Source organism: Rutidosis leptorrhynchoides, chromosome 2 (genome assembly GCF_046630445.1).
Source record: "Rutidosis leptorrhynchoides isolate AG116_Rl617_1_P2 chromosome 2, CSIRO_AGI_Rlap_v1, whole genome shotgun sequence".
NCBI lineage: Eukaryota > Viridiplantae > Streptophyta > Magnoliopsida > Asterales > Asteraceae > Rutidosis > Rutidosis leptorrhynchoides.
In genome coordinates this window covers 227,370,089-227,391,617 of record NC_092334.1, presented here as the reverse complement: position 1 = coordinate 227,391,617, position 21,529 = coordinate 227,370,089, and the positions used below count along the sequence as shown (strand labels likewise).

General features: G+C 34.9%; 1 protein-coding gene and 1 pseudogene across 1 annotated transcript; both read right to left on the bottom strand.

Annotated features, from left to right (window-relative positions):
* Positions 1 to 4,614: 4,614 nt before the first annotated feature.
* LOC139888581 (geraniol 8-hydroxylase-like) lies at positions 4,615 to 16,943 on the bottom strand (annotated as a pseudogene).
* A 1,011-nt stretch (positions 16,944 to 17,954) lies between these two features.
* Positions 17,955 to 18,470, bottom strand: LOC139888580 (uncharacterized). Its single transcript, XM_071871582.1, has one exon. The coding sequence runs from the start codon at positions 18,468 to 18,470 to the stop codon at positions 17,955 to 17,957; it is 516 nt and encodes a 171-aa protein (XP_071727683.1).
* Positions 18,471 to 21,529: the final 3,059 nt, after the last annotated feature.

The window sequence follows — 21,529 nt, the reverse complement described above, 5'->3', positions numbered from 1 at the left end:
CGAAATATATATAGATGTGTCGACATGATAGGTCGAAACATTGTATACGTGTCTATGGTATCTCAAGATTACATAATATACAATACAAGTTGATTAAGTTATCGTTGGAATAGATTTGTTACCAATTTTCATGTAGCTAAAATGAGAAAAATTATCCAATCTTGTTTTACCCATAACTTCTTCATTTTAAATCCGTTTTGAGTGAATAAAATTGCTATGGTTTCATATTGAACTCTATTTTATGAATCTAAGTAGAAAAAGTATAGGTTTATAGTCAGAAAAATAAGTTACAAGTCGTTTTTGTAAAGGTAGTCATTTCAGTCGAAAGAACGACGTCTAGATGACCATTTTAGAAAACATACTTCCACTTTGAGTTTAACCATAATTTTTGGATATAGTTTTATGTTCATAATAAAAATCATTTTCTCAGAATAACAACTTTTAAATCAAAGTTTATCATAGTTTTTAATTAACTAACCCAAAACAGCCCGCGGTGTTACTACGACGGCGTAAATCCGGTTTTACGGTGTTTTTCGTGTTTTCAGGTTTTAAATCATTAAGTTATCATATCATATAGATATAGAACATGTGTTTAGTTGATTTTAAAAGTCAAGTTAGAAGGATTAACTTTTGTTTGCGAACAAGTTTAGAATTAACTAAACTATGTTCTAGTGATTACAAGTTTAAACCTTCGAATAAGATAGCTTTATATGTATGAATCGAATGATGTTATGAACATCATTACTACCTTAAGTTCCTTGGATAAACCTACTGAAAAAGAGAAAAATGGATCTAGCTTCAACGGATCCTTGGATGGCTCGAAGTTCTTGAAGCAGAATCATGACACGAAAACAAGTTCAAGTAAGATCATCACTTGAAATAAGATTGTTATAGTTATAGAAATTGAACCAAAGTTTGAATATGATTATTACCTTGTATTAGAATGATAACCTACTGTAAGAAACAAATATTTCTTGAGGTTGGATGATCACCTTACAAGATTGGAAGTGAGCTAGCAAACTTGAAAGTATTCTTGATTTTATGTAACTAGAACTTGTAGAATTTATGAAGAACACTTAGAACTTGAAGATAGAACTTGAGAGAGATCAATTAGATGAAGAAAATTGAAGAATGAAAGTGTTTGTAGGTGTTTTTGGTCGTTGGTGTATGGATTAGATATAAAGGATATGTAATTTTGTTTTCATGTAAATAAGTCATGAATGATTACTCATATTTTTGTAATTTTATGAGATATTTCATGCTAGCTGCCAAATGATAGTTCCCACATATGTTAGCTGACTCACATGGTCTGCTAAGAGCTGATCATTAGAGTGTATATACCAATATTACATACATCTAAAAGCTGTGTATTGTACGAGTACGAATACGGGTGCATACGAGTAGAATTGTTGATGAAACTGAACGAGGATGTAATTGTAAGCATTTTTGTTAAGTAGAAGTATTTTGATAAGTGTATTGAAGTCTTTCAAAAGTGTATAAATACATATTAAAACACTACATGTATATACATTTTAACTGAGTCGTTAAGTCATCGTTAGTCGTTACATGTAAGTGTTGTTTTGAAACCTTTAGGTTAACGATCTTGTTAAATGTTGTTAACCCAATGTTTATAATATCAAATGAGATTTTAAATTATTATATTATCATGATATTATCATGTATGAATATCTCTTAATATGATATATATACATTAAATGTCTTTACAACGATAATCGTTACATATATGTCTCGTTTAAAAATCATTAAGTTAGTAGTCTTGTTTTTACATATGTAGTTCATTGTTAATATACTTAATGATATGTTTACTTATCATAGTATCATGTTAACTATATATATATCCATATATATGTCATCATATAGTTTTTACAAGTTTTAACGTTCGTGAATCACCGGTCAACTTGGGTGGTCAATTGTCTATATGAAACATATTTCAATTAATCAAGTCTTAACAAGTTTGATTGCTTAACATGTTGGAAACATTTAATCATGTAAATATCAATCTCAATTAATATATATAAACATGGAAAAGTTCGGGTCACTACACCCGGTACTTACCCTTGCCGCCATCATGCGAACCTATAAAAATAAAGTCAACGAGAGGGTAAGCTAACGCTTAGTGAGTGAGAATATATTACATAAAAATGTATGCATAAAATGGGCACGCCACACTATAATAATAAAATAGCACATACCGGAGCATCCAAGCATAAAGGCAAGCTAATCTAAGCATACCGTACGAGCGCTATACAACAAGCTAAAATATCACAACAAAGTAAGTACACCAACAACGATATGTACAACGCCATCGAGCTACACTCGGAGGGTTAACTACATCACAACAATACGACAATATATATAACAAAGCGTAAACCGCCCAAGGTTAACCCCTTAACCCAATACCGAAAGCCAAATACCAAATACCAAAATGAAGATTGGCCGAACTACATGAGCCTTAGTAAATCCGCACCACACGCGACTACTATCTTTAATACCATGCCAACATCGAGGTTGGCTGAAACTACACGAGCCTTAGTGAATCCGCACCACACGTGACCACTACCTCAATAAGATGACCGAATCTACACACGTGATTACCTCCCAAATGAAAATCCACATCATCGAGGTTACTCAACCACAACTCAAATACCAACCCTTCGCCATCGGGGTTATATAAATTACAACTTAATACCAACCCTTCGACATCGGGGTTGTATAATCCACATCACAAGCCCATATGACAATGTACACACGAAGTGTGCACCTCTCCATAGGTGGTCAACCAACGCACAACTATGCCAATTGGACCTATTAGGCAAGTCCATCAAATCCACCTATATGTGAAGTGAGCTCTATCGCCGAGGATCACTTCACCCAACCCGTACCCATCCTATACATATATATGCACATAGTATAGTGACACTCACCTTGAAATCTTGATGGATGCAAAACCAAAATCAAAATTTTCCAATGGAATGTACCTATTCCATTTATCACATAACAAACAACACAATTAGGGTGGATTTACAAACCAACCCAAATTGACACTTAGTGCAATTTCGAACCAAATGCACTTCCAAGCAAAACCGCGCCCAAAGTAACCAATAATCACTAACACAAGTGAGAATGGTCCTAATACACCAATTAAACCAAATCATAAGTGTTGAACACTTATCTTGCCCAAATTGACACATAAACCCTAATTTTGACCCATTTCAAAATTAGTCAACCAATTACACCCAAATAGGTTCCAACACTTCCATAATCACTAACACTAGTGATTATACCCAAAATCAAATCCTAATCAAGGCCAAAACGTCAACCAACCCGAAACCCGCCAAGTATCAACAATAACTAGTCACCATAAACCCACTTCATCATCTAAATGGGTTTTACAATTAACAAGCTCAAAACCCTAACTTGAATATCAATTCATAAAGATGAAATTCAGAGTTGAGACTTACCAATACAACCACAACGTAGCCAAGAACGAGATGAACAACTTTAACACTTGAGCTTTCACCCGAAACACTCTTCTTCTTCCCCGATTCGAGCTTTCTCTCTCTAAACCTTTTACTCTCTCTCAAGGTTTTAGTGTGTGAGCGAAAGGGAAAGAAAATGAAGAAAATGAGATGGGGATAAGATTTTGGCCAGATATGTGGCCCTCAAACCGTCCAAGATGTGAAAAGACCCAAACACCCTCGAATATTCCTTTTCAATTCGAGTTTGATACCTGAACTGTCAACGTATCGCGTTCCGCGATAAGGCATCACGATCCGCGACCTCCCCAAACGCGACAGGATCACTCAGACGCGACAGATTATACAGGGATGGGGGTTTTCAGCTTGTCGCGTTCTCGTTACTTTTAAACGCGATACGCGACGTGCTGGGACGCGACATACCCCTTTGAAACGTGATAGATGACCTGATCAAACCTAATTTCACTTTTAAAAACATCCAAAGTCAAATGTGATTAAGTAAATGCGTCCTAACGATTCAAACACCTATCCTTGGACTCCGTATGACGCCAGAAGCGTCATGTTTAGAAAAACGGGGTGTTACAGATCGTTTCACTAATTTCTCCAAACTGATTAAATGTTTCTTCATGCTAATCTATGTCCGCATCCATGTACTAGTAATAGAAAAAACATACCAATCGGCTCATCAATAGATACATTACGACTAGGCTTTTAATTGTAACACATTTTAAGATCCAAACAAACTTTTGAATTCATCAATATGTAGCCTAGAAACTTCATTGCATTTTTGAGGATGGCCATTTAGTATTTCAGGGATTGAAATACTTCCTTAATGAAAAAGATGTGTGACAAGGGATACAAGTGTTATTCAACATATTATGACCTATAATTTTATTATATTGGAATTATTGGACTATGTTGGCAACAGACGGACCATGCTACAACCTGTTATGGATTACTCATTTTGAATCAAACATACATGTCTACACGTTGAAACAAGATATGGATGCAAAACATGTGAAACCTCATAAACATGGTAGACATATAATATTACAAACTATCCTTACAAACATAAGTTGCTTAAGAGTTATTACTTCAATTAGTTCAAACAAATTACTCAGTTGTAGAGGCTTGCACTAGATAATCGTTTAGAGGGTATAGCTATCAGTGGGTTCCTTTTCTTGGCAACTATTCCAAAATCGTCTGTAAGTTAAAACTCTTCATCTTTTGGTAAGCTCCAGTTAAAAGAATGCAAAAGCGATGCTAATACATAAATCAACATCTTATCTCCGACTACGATTCCTGGGCATATTCTTCTCCCTGATCCAAATGGCATAAACTTGAAATTATTTCCATTGTAATCCCATTTACCGTTCAAGAACCTTTCGGGCTTGAACTCCAACGGATCTTTCCAGTTACTCGGATCTCGGTGGATTGCCCAAACAATGATATAGACAATAGTACCCTTCGAAATTGTGTATCCGTTGACATTGCAGGATTCATCTGGGATCTTTGGATTAGTAGAGGAACTGCAGGGTGTAGTCTGAAAGTCTCTTTCACGACTGCATCCAAATATGTTACTTTAGGAATATCAGATTCTTCAACGATATTGTTCATACCAATAACCTCTGTTAACTCTTCCTGAATTGTTTTCATGACATCTGGATAAGCTAAAATCATAGCCATCGCCCATTCTACCATTGTTGATGTTGTGTCTGATGCTCCAACCACTATGTTCTATAAGTGACACTAATATTCCTTTTCAGTATAAAGGTAGAAAATAAATTCAGAACTAAAAGTCCTGTTTTCATTAAAGGATAATAAAAATTTTTAAAGAAATGCTTACGAGTAGTAACGCCTTAATATGTGTCATGTTAAACGTCGTTGGATCATTTATTTGTTCTTTAAGATCTAGTAAGGTTTGCAAAGTGTCCTTCAATTCATCCTCTCCAATTTTGCGCTTCGCTTTTATCTTTTCTTCTATCATGCAATTAAAAATATGATCAATATATTTATATCAAACCTTGATAATGTTGGGATGAAATCGGAGATGTTTGGAGCTCCCAGTAGCTCGATAATCTTGAACTCCACATCTCGAAACTCATCTATATTATAAACAGGTTTGGTATAACCCCATAACATGCTGGTTACAATATTTAGTGATGTATTGAAAGCAATTTGGTTAATATTGATCTTTGCTCCTAACTTAGTGTACACTTCATTTACGACCTTCCTCACTTCATTTCTTCTGAAACTTTGGAGCGTATTGAGATTTTTGTTTCTTAGAACTTGGCTTACTAAAATCCTATTCATATTCTTCCAATTTGGGTTGCTATCCAACCATACAACGTCTGTGGCTCCATAAGTGATGGTTACAGCTGTGGTTGGAGCATTTCAGTTGGCAAAAATCTGGTCCTGTTCACGAGCCACAATCTTCACTAGGTCGATGGTGTTAACTACCACAACTAGTTTACTTCCAAGCCGTAAACTGAAGATTGGGCCGTATTTATTAGCCATAGAGGTGAATATTTCATGAACATTGGAGCCAAAAAAATGAGAGGTAGCCTAGAATTGGTAAGCCATATGGTCTGGTGGTAACAGAGTTTTGGGGTTTTTGGTGTAGTAGAGCATCCACTTGTACCATATAAGTAGTAAATAATGGTGTATCCTAGGGGATACATGCATAAAAACACCATTTCTATACAGAAAGATGGATCAAAAAGCATAAAAGATAATAAAATTTGGCGATTTTCAGTGTTTGCCGCCCAGCGTACAGTAGGCTGCCCAGCATCAAGCGTAAGCCCTGCAGGAAGCTTCCATGCTTAAGCCCTTTAACTCAGAGCGTGAACGGCATGCAGCCACGTCAGCACACGTCACTGACCTTCCGGATATTTCGTGTACTAGAACCACTCATTAATTGACACGTGTATCCCGAGAATTTCGGGCATTCTGCGCCTATAAATAGACCCCCTGGGTCACCACATTTCACATATGAACTTCAGTCAGAGAGAAGTACACTTTCTCTCTCATACAGTTCTTACTCACTCTAAACGCACATTAGCCACTTAGCAGCAATACGCTAGACGGATCAATTACAGATTAATCCTCGGATTGATTAAGGTCACCCTACGGATCACTCATCCGTGTTCCGAGTCTGCAGAGATTATTTCTCGAGGGCAAACAACAATCAACATTATACGCCACACGCTGAGCAACTATTGTCTTGTACTGGTACCTTACAGCCGCTATACGGAAAATCGTACCAACAAATGGCGCCATCCATCTCAAAGACAAACAAAAACGCCAAGAGCATGAAGGCAACTGAAACAACCTCAACAAAAACAGCACTCGAACCAGTCGATGAAAACATCATTGAGAATATACCAGTGGATCAGCTAACTCTTGAAGAAACTTCAATGGAGGAAGAGGACCAATTACACACTGGTACCACAGATGACCAAGTGCGCGAAACCATACCACGATTGAGAAAACCATTGATGGGAAGTTCTAGTGGAGGAATGTGGAAAGCCAGGCGAGGAACGCACAATGTTTCTTTTAAGAAGACATCTGATATGAATGTTAAGCATAACAACAAAGGAAAGTCAATTTCAAAATCACAGTTATTCAAGTTATTCAATGTGATGCCCCGTACAAAACCATCGTGTACGAATCATCAACAACAGGATCATTACAAGGTCAAAAACTATATGCATTTTTAAAACAAGTTTGCATTCATGATAAAAGCTGATGTCATAACCAATGTCAATTGTTTTACAACCAAAAGTATGCTTATATGACTAGAAGCAAAGATAATAGTACATGACCCTTAGGTCATTACAAATCATTGTTCAAAAGTAAATAAGTTTATGAATGCAAGATAAACGTTCATGCGGTGACATCTCTAAAGCAGCGGGTGTCTACAGCAAGACTAGTACAACAGCGGAAGCAAGCAACCTTAAGCACCTGAGAAAAGCATGCTTAAAACGTCAACACAAAGGTTGGTGAGCTATAGTTTAAGTATAACAGTAATGTAAGGTAGGCCACGAGATTTTAGTGCTACAAAGAGCGTTTCAAAAAAGTATGATAAAGTATATGTTTAACCGTGGGCACTTGGTAACTAACTTAACGTTTATAACCCCCTGAAAGTACACTTGGCGAGTGCGTATGTTTACAAAGTATTAAACACCCATTAAATGCTAGCGCTACTAGCCCGAGTGGGGATGTCAAACCCTATGGATCCATATCTAAGATTCACGTTCACCGGTTCAAAAACCAATGACTAAACGTTACCGAGCTAAAGGGAATGTTTATGCCATTGTATAACCCACACATATATAAGTTTAAGTACTTGTTCCTAGTATGTAAAATGTAAAACACGCATGTATTCTCAGTCCCAAATAGTTAAAGTAAAAAAGGGATGCTATAACTCACAGTGGTAAAGTAGTAGTAAAGTTGAGTCGGGAAGTAAGCAAGTATGTAGGTTCGGAAAGTTCTCAACCTAAGTCAAATATTACTAAGTCAGTAAATCGTCCCATTAGGTTTAAATGTATGTAAATTAGGTCTTAAGGGTCATCATCATTCATCATCAAACAAAAGTATAAAGTATGTTTCATTCTAGAAAAAGAGTTTAAAACAAAGGCTGACTTCGGTCAGTCACCACGGCCTCTATACCTACTGAAATGAGGTGAGACCAGTGGTCATGGCTCTGTATATAAGTCCTTTAGTTGCTGTAAAAATTCCAGAAGCAAACTCGTCTTTGTTTGACCGTGGTGACGGTTTAAGTGCGAGTAGGTCAGAATTTTCAGCACAACGTTAAAAGGACATAGTGACGTTCGGAGGGCCATAGATCCTAAACCATAACTCGGATTAAGGCGAGTCTTAAATGAAAAATTATCTAATCGAATAGATCTAACTGAAAATCAACTTTACAGTAGCCCAGGTATTCTGATCAGTTCCATAAAAGAGTAAACAGTAGGTTCCGGTGGGTTCTTGGTGCTTGACGTTCATCACGGTTCTCATCCTTGATGCATATAGCTTCAAGTGTACAACTCGTTGATGTGTTTACATCATCTTTACCAAGTTTTAACCATCATAACACAAGTGTAAGTCTAAGATAAGTAGCACAACTCAATTAAGTGTTGCAAGTAGTTTGATGAACCAAAGTTACATCAAGATCTTAGATCCGACACATACATGAACTCTAAAAGTAATATTAAGCTACAAATTTGAAAGTAAACTAACTAATCAAGATCTTAAGTTATAGAACATAGTTCTTAGTTTGATCTTGAAGATCCAAGACCCAAAAGTCTAGATCTAAAGTTAGTAAGTTAAATCCTAAGTAATAACACTTGAATCTTTACTTTAATGAAACCATAAGCTATAAAACTTAGATTTTCATCTTGTAAAGTATATGTAAGCTTTCAAGCTTTTGTTTATGACAAAATAAGTAGACCATAAGCTATAGAAACTTAGATCTTTCATATGTATGTGAAGTTGTAACTAGAAAGTTAAACTTCCATGTTCTTGAACTTATAAAGTTAGCTTTTTGTTCAAGAAAGTATGAGATCAAGATTAACTTGTAATACTTGACCATTATAACAACAAATCACGAATTTAAAAGTGCTTGAAATGAAGAAATAAACTAAATAAACAAGTAACAAGTTCATGGTTGTTCATACTTTAAAGATTCAAGCCAAGATCTTGATCTTTAAGAAAGTAAACTTTAAGTTTACAAACATGAATTCAAGTATGATTTTACAACATTAACTTTCTTTCTTTAAAACACTAAGTGTAGAACCATAAATAGAAAGTTAGGTTCTTGTATGTTCTTGTATGAACAAGATGGTATGAAGAACAAACTATAAAGTTTGGTTCTTAATCAACAACAAACAACTACAAGTAGTTAAGCAACAAACAAGAACAAGTATTAACAAGCAAATGATGATGATAATGTATGTATGTTTCGGTTTTCAAAGCAAAGAAAAGAAGAAGAAAAACTTGAACATGTTACTTACAAGTTGAGAGAAAGAGAGAGAAAATGTTGAGAGAAATGGAAGTATGAAATGAAGAGTGTGTGAGAGTGAAATGGATACAAGTAATAAGTAATAAAAAAAACTTGAACTCCTTATCCCCCCTAGGTGCCGACGGTTTTCACAAGGGGAAGGGGAAGGAAAATGTCCACTAGATCCTTCATGTATTTGGCTCAAAAGTTGGTAATAAGGTTACTTGCATGGGAACTAGATGTAATTGTGTAAGTAACTAGATTCCATGAACTAGTTAATCCTTAATCTTAATCTTAATACTTCATTAGCTTAATGATAGGCTAACTAGTCCATTTAAGTGTGTATGGTGGGCTTCTAAGTCCATTAACATTAATAAAAGCCCAAGTCCAAGTAATTAACAAATAAATCCAACAAAGCCCAAGTAATTAACTAGTAACCTTAGTTAATTAAAAATGATTAATAAAACTTAATCATGAATGTAAATAATATTCGAAATATTATTCGTGAAATGTTCGTGTGTCACTAAGACGTGTCGGGGCATGTAAAGTCAAGTACGGTGACAAGTAAATGTAATAAAATACATTCGTTAATACGCAAGCATTAATAATAAATATTAATAATTAAACGTTGGAAAAGTCCAGGGTCGTTACATTCAATCAGTTGAATACTTTGGTTGATGATACTGAGAATCAACACAATGATGACGGTTTTGTGGAAGATGACTGGAATTTTGGAGAAGAAGACGAGCAGTTCTTTATGATTGAGGAAATGTCATGAAAGTTACTGGATGGAATTTTGACCAAGACGGTACCATCAAGATATAAGCTGAAATTAGCACAACCAGCCATCCGTGCAACGGCTGTAGATAATTTGTTTGCTTTGATTACTGGAGATGAAGCTATCAAACTGCCAGCAATGGCAGAGTCAACACAGTGTTTTATCCCTCGAATTGCAGATGATCAATTACCAAGAAATTTGGGAATTCCATCTATCGGTGTTTATGATGGCACAACAGATCCAGAAGACTTTCTCACCATGTTTGAAGGTGTTATGAGATTACAGCATTGGGAAGATGAAACTGCGTGCCATATGTTTCCAATGGTACTGCAGAAAATGGCGAGAGAGTGGTTTGCTAGTTTACCACCAAGGAGTATTACCAGTTTCCTTGATTTAAAGGCAAAATTTGTGATGCAATATCAAAGCTTAAGAAGCTGTACGTTGTCACATCTTGATGCACATGAGATAACAATGCACCAGAATGAATCACTGAGTGATTTCATGAAGCGTTATACTATTGAGTATCAAAAGATACCAGACATACCAGAATCTCAGCTTGTTTTAGGGTTTATATTTTGTCCTGATCAACGACGTTTTGCACGATTGGTTCACGCGTTGCGTTATGATGTACCAAAAACATTGCTTCATGCATTGGTTATTGCTCAGAAACACTTGAGAGCAGGAGAAATGGGATATTCAAGAGTGGATAATTATCAAAGAAACTTCAGGCAGCATGGCAGAGAACGGAATAGGAATGACAATTATCATAGACAACGTGGATATGAGAACAATTATCAGAAGTAGCAACACGGTTGGAGGGGAAATAATCATCTAAATGACAACTATCACCAGCGACAGCCATTAGATAGTCATCCACTTATCATGGCTTTAACTAAAACTCCAAAAGAGATCTTGTTCACAGAACCGGTTAAGGAAATATTTCACCCTCCACCACCAATGGAAGAGCATCAGGGACCACAGAGTGACAAGTGGTGTGATTTCCACGAAGCATATGGACACGATACTAATAACTGTAAGTCGTTGATGAGGGAAATCATCGCAAAGATTAAAGCTGGGGAGTTAAACCATCTTTTACCAGGGAAAAAGTACAGGAGAAATGATCCAAACAAACGTTTTGCTTGGCAAGGAAAAGTGCGTTACGGTTGACGGCGTGATTGGAACAGAAGGGAAGAAAGAAATGATGAAAGGGATCCAACCCCTGAAATGCACATCAAGGTTATATGGAATGAGGTGGAGGAAAATGAAACAAATGGAGAACGCAGGACGGAGAGGTGGATGTATGCTCCAATCATATTTCACACCATTCCAAATTGGTGTCTATCAGAGGAACCTGTAGTTATCTCAGTTGTAATTGCAAACAGAAACATCACTCGAATATATACTGATACTGGTACTGAAGCGGATATTTTATATTTGCAATGTTTCAAAGCATATCCGTTCAGCATAAAGGATAGGCTTCGCTACACGAACTTGAAAATTGCTGGCATCAGGAGAGAATCAATGAAGGCAGTTGGTAAAGTGAAGTTGGACGTAACATTGGGAATATACCCTTTAGTCCAAACAGAAATTGAGGACTTTACTATTCTTGATGGCAGATCAAGATTCAATGCATTGTTTGGTAGGCGAAAGCTTCAGAAATTTGGAGCAATCACATCTACACCGCATGCAGAATTGCGGTTCCCAACACCAAATGGTGTAGCAGTGATATACTCTGAATACGTTGGACCGGCAAGGGAGAGATCAGTTGTTTATGAAGCTCAGGAAAATTTTGTTCAAGGAGGGACGTCAAGACAGTTGTTTAATAGAAACGATGTGAATGGGTATTTCAAACCGCCAAAAAAGTGGGAGAATTAAACGCACGACGCAACACGGTGCACGAAAGATATTATATTACCATCATTTGTGCAGAATAGCTTGTTGATTCGTACAGAACAGTTTGTTTACCATGTTTTTTAATTTTCCTCAGTTCTGACAAAAGCACAATGCAGTTTTTGTAGTTTTCTGATTGGGATTGATCACCTCATAGGAAGATGTTGCACAAAATATTGTATATGCGGCAATGAAATATCAATAAAACTTTATCTTTTCTCACGCAAAGCGATACGCGTTACGAATGTAGAACATTGCATTCATACCTACCACATAAGGCAAGGCATTTTTATGCCCCCGATGGTAGAGGATCTTGTGTCAACATTATAGATACAAGGGATCGACTAGCGTAAAGTGTTTACTTCGTTAGAGGGCACCGAGGCAAAAATAAAGATCTCATAATGTCATGACATACAGAATGGTTTATCACAAAGGCATAAATCCATTTATATTTTGAAAGCAGAAAAAATTAAATACAAGTATATTTTATAAAGCCGCAAAACACCTGAGCGCAACACGCTAAACGGAACACCAACCATTCTGTAAGCAGAACTACTTCAAACAGATTTCTCACTTTTTATGCTTGGCATAAAATGTTATGTTTGCTTCATATTATACTTAAGAAGAAGTTTGCAAATTTTTAAATACTTCTTTACATAACAAATATCCTTATGCAACACGGAGGACGGATAACATATTGCTTTATCCATCAAGCAAAGCCAATCAGAGTACATATACTTTACCAACAAATTAAGCAATACGCATATAAATCATGATAAACTACATATATTATGAACATACAATGGCAAAAAATTTTGACTCAGTAAGGTCATCATTATATCATTGACAGATAATACAATAACTCTCGACGGATAGCGGATACCAGATGAAAGTTTAACACATATGCTATTTTGAAATCAGTTCAAGGGAAAAAAAACTTTTGGCATTTGATACTCAAAGATTTATATAGCTAACAATAATCATGTATATATGTACTGCCAAGCACGAAGGATCACAACAGTTTCAAAATATGTAAACACATAAAACATAGAATGTTATTACACACAGAATTATAGAGTGTCTTTTCAAATTGGTACTTCTAAGATGTCCTTTATAGAAGCATCTTCCTTCTCACACACTTCTTTAACGGAAACAATTTTTAACGAAGAAATTGTACTCATTGCAGCCTGCAGTTTGACCTCGGCGTCAGGTTTGATATGCTTTGATATTACGGTGGGTAATGGATCAGGTTTATTTGGAAGAAAGTTGACAATTTCTTCAACAACATCAGAAATGTCATTTTCTACAGAGGTCATAAGATATTCATGAAAAGTTTTACCAACAAGATCAGATTTCAATACCCTTTGCACAAGGTCAGGAATACCAAGCTTCAAATCAATAAATTTTTTCTCTGAGACAGCAGTAGTAAAAGTTTTTTCATCAACAAGACACCTTTCGTGTTCTAGCAACTTCTTCAACTCCTCTACTTCCTTCAATAATTTACTCTTTTCTTCCATCAACTTTTCTTTTTCAAATCTCTCAGCAACACATTTTTTCTCAATTAGCTGAAGTGTTTCCTCTTTCTTCTTCGCCAAATCAACTGCTGTTTTCCATTTTAAGTTAGCATCGTCCAAATCAATTTCCATCCTTTTCAGTTTGCTGGCATTCTGGACAGCATTGTCAACAAGAGTTGCTTGAGCCTCTTGCATTTTCAGACCATGAAGTACTTGGTGATTCAGAAGTACCAATGCTGCAGCAGTAGATTGGCAACTTTGTTTAAGGGTCATTGCAGTTAGAGATGAAGAAAGATCAGAAATCGTATTTCCCTGCAAGATAAACATACATTTAAAAACTACAAACAATGTGGACAATACGAATAGATTTCCAAGAATTAACTGGTGATATATACCTTCAGAAAATTGACAAAGCTGTCGGATTTGTTAACAACATTTTCCAGAAAGCTTCTTAAGCCGGACAGAGGGACAATGAAAGGCGGCTGAGAAGAAGAAGAAGATTGTGTTGTACCTATTCTTGTAGAAGTTAACGAGTTAGTGAAAGGAGGAGTCTCAAAGGTATTATCCTCATGTGTTTCTTCATCCTCCTCTTCATCATCATCTTCTTCAGCATCAACAGCTTTGTCACTCTTCTCACCACTAGCAGTGGTTTCAGCATCCTCTGCTGGCAAAATCAGTTCTGCAACATAGATAAATAACTTTACAGATTAGCATTAACAAATATTATTGACATTATTACACGGCATAAGTAAATAGACATACTTCTTTTCTTTGCTTGTTGGGAAGTTTACCAGCTGCACGCTTCCACACACGCTTTGTGCGTTTACCAGTCTTTTTGACGCCAAACGGTTTGGGAGTAGCCTCGATGATTTCCACATCAGATGAAGAAGGCTGTGCAGCATCATCATTGCCTCCTTCTGTAGGCCGTTCAGGACTTTTTAACTACTCCTCAAATTCAGTATCTTTAATTTTGTCAGCCTCAAGTTCTGCAGCAGTTTTTGGCCGGTTAGTAACAGTAAGGGAATCCAAATTGGCCTTCTTAAACACTTTAAAGACCTGCATTTCTTCTTCTGCAAAATATGAACACATTGAATGCAAAGCATATAAGAATACATTTTACAATGACATAATTCAAGTATAGCAAATTTATAAAATGCCTACCACAGCCTTTCCAGTGTAGCACTGGTGCAAATCCAGCACGCCAGTTGTCACTCATCCCACAACGGACTAAAATGGCTTCGTTATCAGCATATGAACGTTGTGGAAGTTCCAATGACTTCCACTCTTCAACAGTTGGTCTTTCATCATCAGACAGTATGATTGATTTACTTATTCCTATTTTGGTTTTCCTCCATTTTCGAATATTTGCCCAATTATCCTGGATAACCCTTTCGTTGACAAAAAAGAAGGGTTCTTTCCATCTTTTTAAAGAGGTTTCTTTCGTTCCAGTGAAAGCTTTATTAGCTTTACAATCAAATGTATACCAGCATTTGCTCACCAGTCGAGTTCTAAATAACTCGTGAAAAACATTTATACTGGGAATTTTATCAACAGCGTTACAGTACAATTCAAAAAGCACATTTTTTTGTAATCCAGGTGGATGAATTTGGCTAAGGCCAATCCCATAATGAGATAGAAGTTGTTGGAGGAAAACAGTGAGAGGAATACGAAGGTTACCTATAGTAATACTTGACGGGATGGTGCTCACATAGGAATACGAAGGTTACCTATATACATAGCCTATCTATTTCGACTTCGGTAATACTTGACGGGATGGTGCTCACATCACGGTTGTCTCTTTGGGAAGAAGTGCTGCTGGATTCGGCCATGGTAGTATGAAAAATAAAAATTCAAGCAGAAGAGAAAGATGATTGATCACTGACCTTGCACTTAACAGATCGCTAAAATGAATAATTGCAGTTATCTTCACAGCAAATAATCAGTTTTCAGAAAAGAAAAAAGGAAAAGGGAACGGGCTATTTATAGTCAAGTATATTGATAATGAAGAGATAAGATTGACACATGTGTATGGGTCAGATCAATTGGACAACAATTTAAATTTTGAAAATAAATCAAAAAGATTTTGGGGGCAATTTCATAATTGAAATGTGACATCAGAGTAGAAAAGCAGACGGCTGCAGCAGTTTTGTGTCTTCGAGAAAAAAGGCATATTTTATTTTTAGTTTAATAACTTTATTTTTTGCAAAAATAAAAACATTAAACTGGGGAGACTTAATGATGTATCCTAGGGGATACACGCATAAAAACACAATTTCTATACAGAAAGATGGATCAAAAAGCATAAAAGATAATAAAATTTGGCGGGTTTTCAGTGTTTGCCGCCCAGCGTACAGCAGGCTGCCCAGCGTCAAGCGTAAGCCCTGCATGCAGCTTTTATGCTTAAGCCCTTTAACTCAGCGCGTGAACGGCACGCAGCCACATCAACACACGCCACCGACCTTCCGGATATTTCGTGTAACAGGACCACTCATTAATTGACACGTGTATCCCAAAAATTTTTGGCATTCTGCGCCTATAAATAGATCCCCTGGGTCACCACATTTCACATCTGAACTTCAGTCAGAGAGAAGTACACTTTATCTCTCACACAGTTCTTTCTCACTCTAAACGCACATTAGCGGCTTAGCGGCAATACGCTAGACTGATCAATTACAGATTGATCCTCAGATTGATTGAGGCCACCCCACAGATCTCTCATCCGTGTTCCGGGTCTGCAGAGATTATTTCTCGAGGGCAAACAACAATCAACATTATACGCGACACGCTGAGCAGCTATTGTTTTGTACTAGTACCTTACAGCTGCTATACGGAAAATCGTACGAACAGTAAACATGGAACATAAATGGTGAGAATCAAGCGAGTAAGCTCGTCTTGTTGGTTGTCTACTTCCCACCACCATGAATCGAATGTAATCACTTTGAGATAAATCTTGTATCCCAGTTTTAGAATATTTTTATTTTGACAAATGAATGAATGGAAGAGATGCAATTTACGAATAGCTTTAAATCTTTATATATACTCCCTCCGTCTCATTCCAATAGTCCACAGACAAAAAACACGTAGTTTTAGAAAATTCCACTAACTTCATTTCTCCACCAATGAAATATCTTCTCTCTCCAGATCCACCAATGAAATATCATCTTTCCTTTCTATTTATGGAAGTGGACTATCAGAATGAGACAACCCAAAATGGAATACTGACCTATTGAAATAAGACCGATGTAGTAAGTTAATTTAGTCATCGTTCAACATCCGTACGCCGAGACCATATAAAAAAAAAAAATAATAAATAAATAAATAGTAGTAATAACAAGTTGCAAGAAATTGCTACCCTACATATGATATGATACTTGTGTCGGTCTTATTTCCACTACAAAAAATATAGCAGTCAAGTCAATACATTTACGCTTAATTATTTCAAGGGGCCGACTCCCCCCAAGTCCCCAACCCCTACTCTATATTTCCATACTACGGAGTATTTTTTTTTTTTTTTTTTTTTTTTTTTTTTATATAGTACTATCATACTACTCCGTATAACCTTAATCTGGGTGGGCAATTCACTCCGCTTTTTATTCTTCGATTGAATAAAAAACATACAAGTAACTATTTTCTCGTATTTTTTATTTTTTTTAACGGCAAATTCTCACATGGAATACTCTCATTTGCGAATCACACACACTAGGTAGGAAACTCCAAGGATTGACCTGGGTTACTTGGCAACTAATCGTGGATTCCGGGTTACTTGACAACGAATCGCGAAAAAAATTCTGGAGAAAAGCTCCCATTTATCACGGAGAGATAAATGTTGTATCCCAGTTTTGAAATCATTTTCTATTTTGACAAATGAATGAATGGTAGAGATGCAATTTATGAAAAGCTTTAAATCTTTATATAGATATAGAAGTTAATTTAGTCATTGTTCAAGATCCTTATGCCACCGAGATATAAAAGTTGCAAGAAATTGCTAACTTTTTTTTTTTTTTTTTTTTTTGGGTAAAGGGTTACCCCGATGAATATTATTAAAAAATAATAAAAAATATGAAACAAAACGTTCAGGAGCGACAAGAAAGCCTTGAGGCTAAAGAAAAATAAACACCTCTAAACACCAAAACAAAGCACCAACCAGACAGCACACAACTCTAAAACTAGAGACGCCATCTATCCTTCAATCCATTCACTTTAGGCGAGCTTTTAAACGACAAAGATAACAATTTCAACCGCACAGTAGCATAGATGTCTTCAAAAAGCTTAACTTATGTCCGATGCGATTTCTTGAATATTCTATTGTTCCTTTCTTGCCATATGAAATATATTGTAGCAGTGAAAATAATCTTTGTCACCACTACACTAACACATCTCCTAGCAGCCACCGGAGTAAGAACATTAACAACATCCTTCCAGTTATTACCAACACGGATATCAAACAAGTGTTTAGCACGAGACCAAACTCCCGAAGAAAATCCACACCCAAAAAATAGATGGTCATGAGAATCAGCACAATTCTGACATAAAGGGCATACAAGAATCATACTACTATGAATTTCCCATCTCTTCATTTTGTCATGAGTTTTTAATCTCTCCCCCATAACTAACCATAAAAGAAAAGCATGGTGAGAGATACATTTAGAAAACCACACAACAACGAACAAATTAACAACATCGCCCGTTGGTCGTATCGAATCCCAAACAACACCAGCAGAATAGTCATGAAGCACTCCATCATCAGACTTCCAATGAACTTGGTCATTGGTTTCATTAACAGGCGGCATACTAATATTATGAAGCAAAGGGTATTTCTGAAATGACCCGTCCTAATCCATCTGGACGAATACATTACATTTGGTTACATCGCGAGGTACTTGTCCTATATATGATACATTTTACAAACATTGCATTCGTTTTTTAAAAGACAAACTTTCATTACATCGAAGGTTGACGGCATGCATACCATTTCATAATATATCCAACTATAATTGACTTAGTAATAATCTTGATGAACTCGACGACTCGAATGCAACGTCTTTTGAAATATGTCATGAATGACTTCAAGTAATATCTCTAATATGAGCAAATGCATAGCGAAAGATTTCTTTCTTACCTGAGAATAAACATGCTTTAAAGTGTCAATCAAAAGGTTGGTGAGTTCATTAGTTTATCATAATCGATCATTTCCATCATTTTAATAGACCACAAGATTTTCATTTCCATTTCTCATAAATATACGTCCCATACATAGAGACAAAAATCATTCATATGGATTGAACACCTGGTAATCGACATTCACAAGATGCATATAGAATATCCCCATCCTTCCGGGACTCCCTTCGAACATGATAAATTTCGAAGTACTAAAGCATCCGGTACTTTGGATGGGGCTTGTTGGGCCCGATAGATCTATCTTTAGGATTCGCGTCAATTAAGGTGTTTGTTCCCTAATTCTTAAATTACCAGACTAAAAAGGGGCATATTCGATTTCGATCATTCAACCATATAATGTAGTTTCAATTACTTGTGTCTATTTCGTAAAACAGTTATAAAAGCGCATGTATTCTCAGTCCCAAATATATATATATATATATTGCAAAAGAATTTAAAAAGGGAGCAAATGAAATTCACAATACGATATTTTGTATTAAAAATATGCATACGACAGAACTGAACAATGCAAGTTGGCCTCGGATTCACGAACCTAAATCATTTATATATATATTATCACACATAATTGTAATCGAACAAATTTATATATATAAGAATTTTATTAGTTATATCATTTTTATATTAGTAACCTATATGTTTCATATATTTATTTTATATGTTTAAAATAGATAAAATATTAATTTTATTATGTTATATGTATTTAATACATTTTTGTGTGTATATATATATATATATATATATATATATATATATATATATATATATATATATATATATATATATATATCTTTTGTTTATTAAATTTATATTAATACTAAAATAATATTAGAAATGATAAAATAATAATAATGATAATAGAGTTAAAAATGATACTTTTAATATTAATGATAAAATGATAACTTTAATAAAATAATAATTTTAATAAAAATGATAATTTTAATGTATACTAATAATAATAATTCTAAAAATAATTATTTTACTAATAATAATAATGATACTAATATTTATATTAATAACTATAATGATAATAATACTACTAATAATAATACTCATACTTATGATAATAATAATAATAATAATAAAAATAATAAAATTTATAATCTTAATAATCTTATTAACACTAATGATAATAATAATAATAATCAAAATTTTAATATTTTGTGTTAGTTAAATAATAATAATAATAATAATAATAATAATAATAATAATAATAATAATAATAATAATAATAATAATATAATAATAATAATAATAATAATAATAATAATAATAATAATAATAATAATAATAATAATAATAATAATAATAATAATAATAATAATAATAATAATAATAATAATAATAATAATAAGTAATAAGTAAACTACCTCAAAGATGTAGTCCTAAAAAAAATGCCCAAGTCCGGGGTTGAACCCGTGACGTCCCGCTAACCCAATAATATCATTAACCATTACTCCATTTTTGATTTCCTTTTAACTAATATGCTTTCTGTCTTCTTCTTCCTCTTAACTTAAAACTCCATTATCATCAATATCGCTCACATCTATAACATCTTCTCATCATCATCACTATCATCATGATCCATTAACATCATCATTTATGGATCATAATTTTAATCTAATGTTATCATAATCATCACTTTCATAATACGTATATCATTATCACTATCATTCCCATAATCATTTTTGTTATCCATATTCTCGGCCCAACAGAAATTTGGTTCTCGGTCCAATTCAAAATCCATACTAGTTTAATACATATACGAATTTTTTTTTATTATTTTATCTTTCTTATTCATCATCTAGTCCTCAATATTATCATCTCATCTCGTCATCATCATCATCTCACATAATATTTGTGTGTTTGTGTTGACATTGATTAAGAACCCGAAACAACAACAATGGGTTTTGTAAGTTTTTGGCCCAAGTTGCCTCAAAACCCATGTAGCAGTTTGTGACCCAGTTCATTAAATAAGTCTATAGTACAATACCTTATTATATCACGGCCCACGTCCAAATTGATTTAAGTTATTTATATGTCTCGTGAATTTTAAAACAACTGGAAAGTTGGTGTTTGACAGATACTAGGATCCTAGGCATGCTTGTAATCTTTTTCTTTTCAAATCATTTCATCACCTTGATCATACATAACCATCATACCTTGTCATGAAGGATTTCGTTCATCACCAATCATTTTTAACATCATCTTCTTTATTATCGGCACTATCATAATTTCTTTGTGATACTCATTAACCATTTAACTTTATCATCATGTTACACCATTATTAATATAAAGTGGGAATATTGGTTTTGGAATTGTCGGAAAATAAAGGAAAATATAACACACCACAACACCATATTATTGATTATAAGCAAGTGGGTTTTTCTATATTGAAATTGTTAACTAAAGAGACACAAGTGGGGTATATTATGTTTGTAATTGTCGTTCAAAAGGACAAGTGCTCAGGTGTAGTGGCATAAATTCGAAAACAGAAATGAAATAGGAAACTGTAGGTTTTGCTATGAATGGTGGTTATTTATCAAGAGTAAGAAACATAAGATAGTGGTGATGGTTCTGGAACAGGAAGGAAACCCTAATAGAAATAGTATAGCAATAGTAACTAGGCTGCTGTTTGTAGAGACCCATCCTAATCCATCCGGACGAAGTCCAT

Bases quoted from the DNA above. Each gene is read 5' to 3' on its own strand.
- LOC139888580 (XM_071871582.1), bottom strand. From the start codon at position 18,470: ATGCCGCCTGTTAATGAAACCAATGACCAAGTTCATTGGAAGTCTGAT.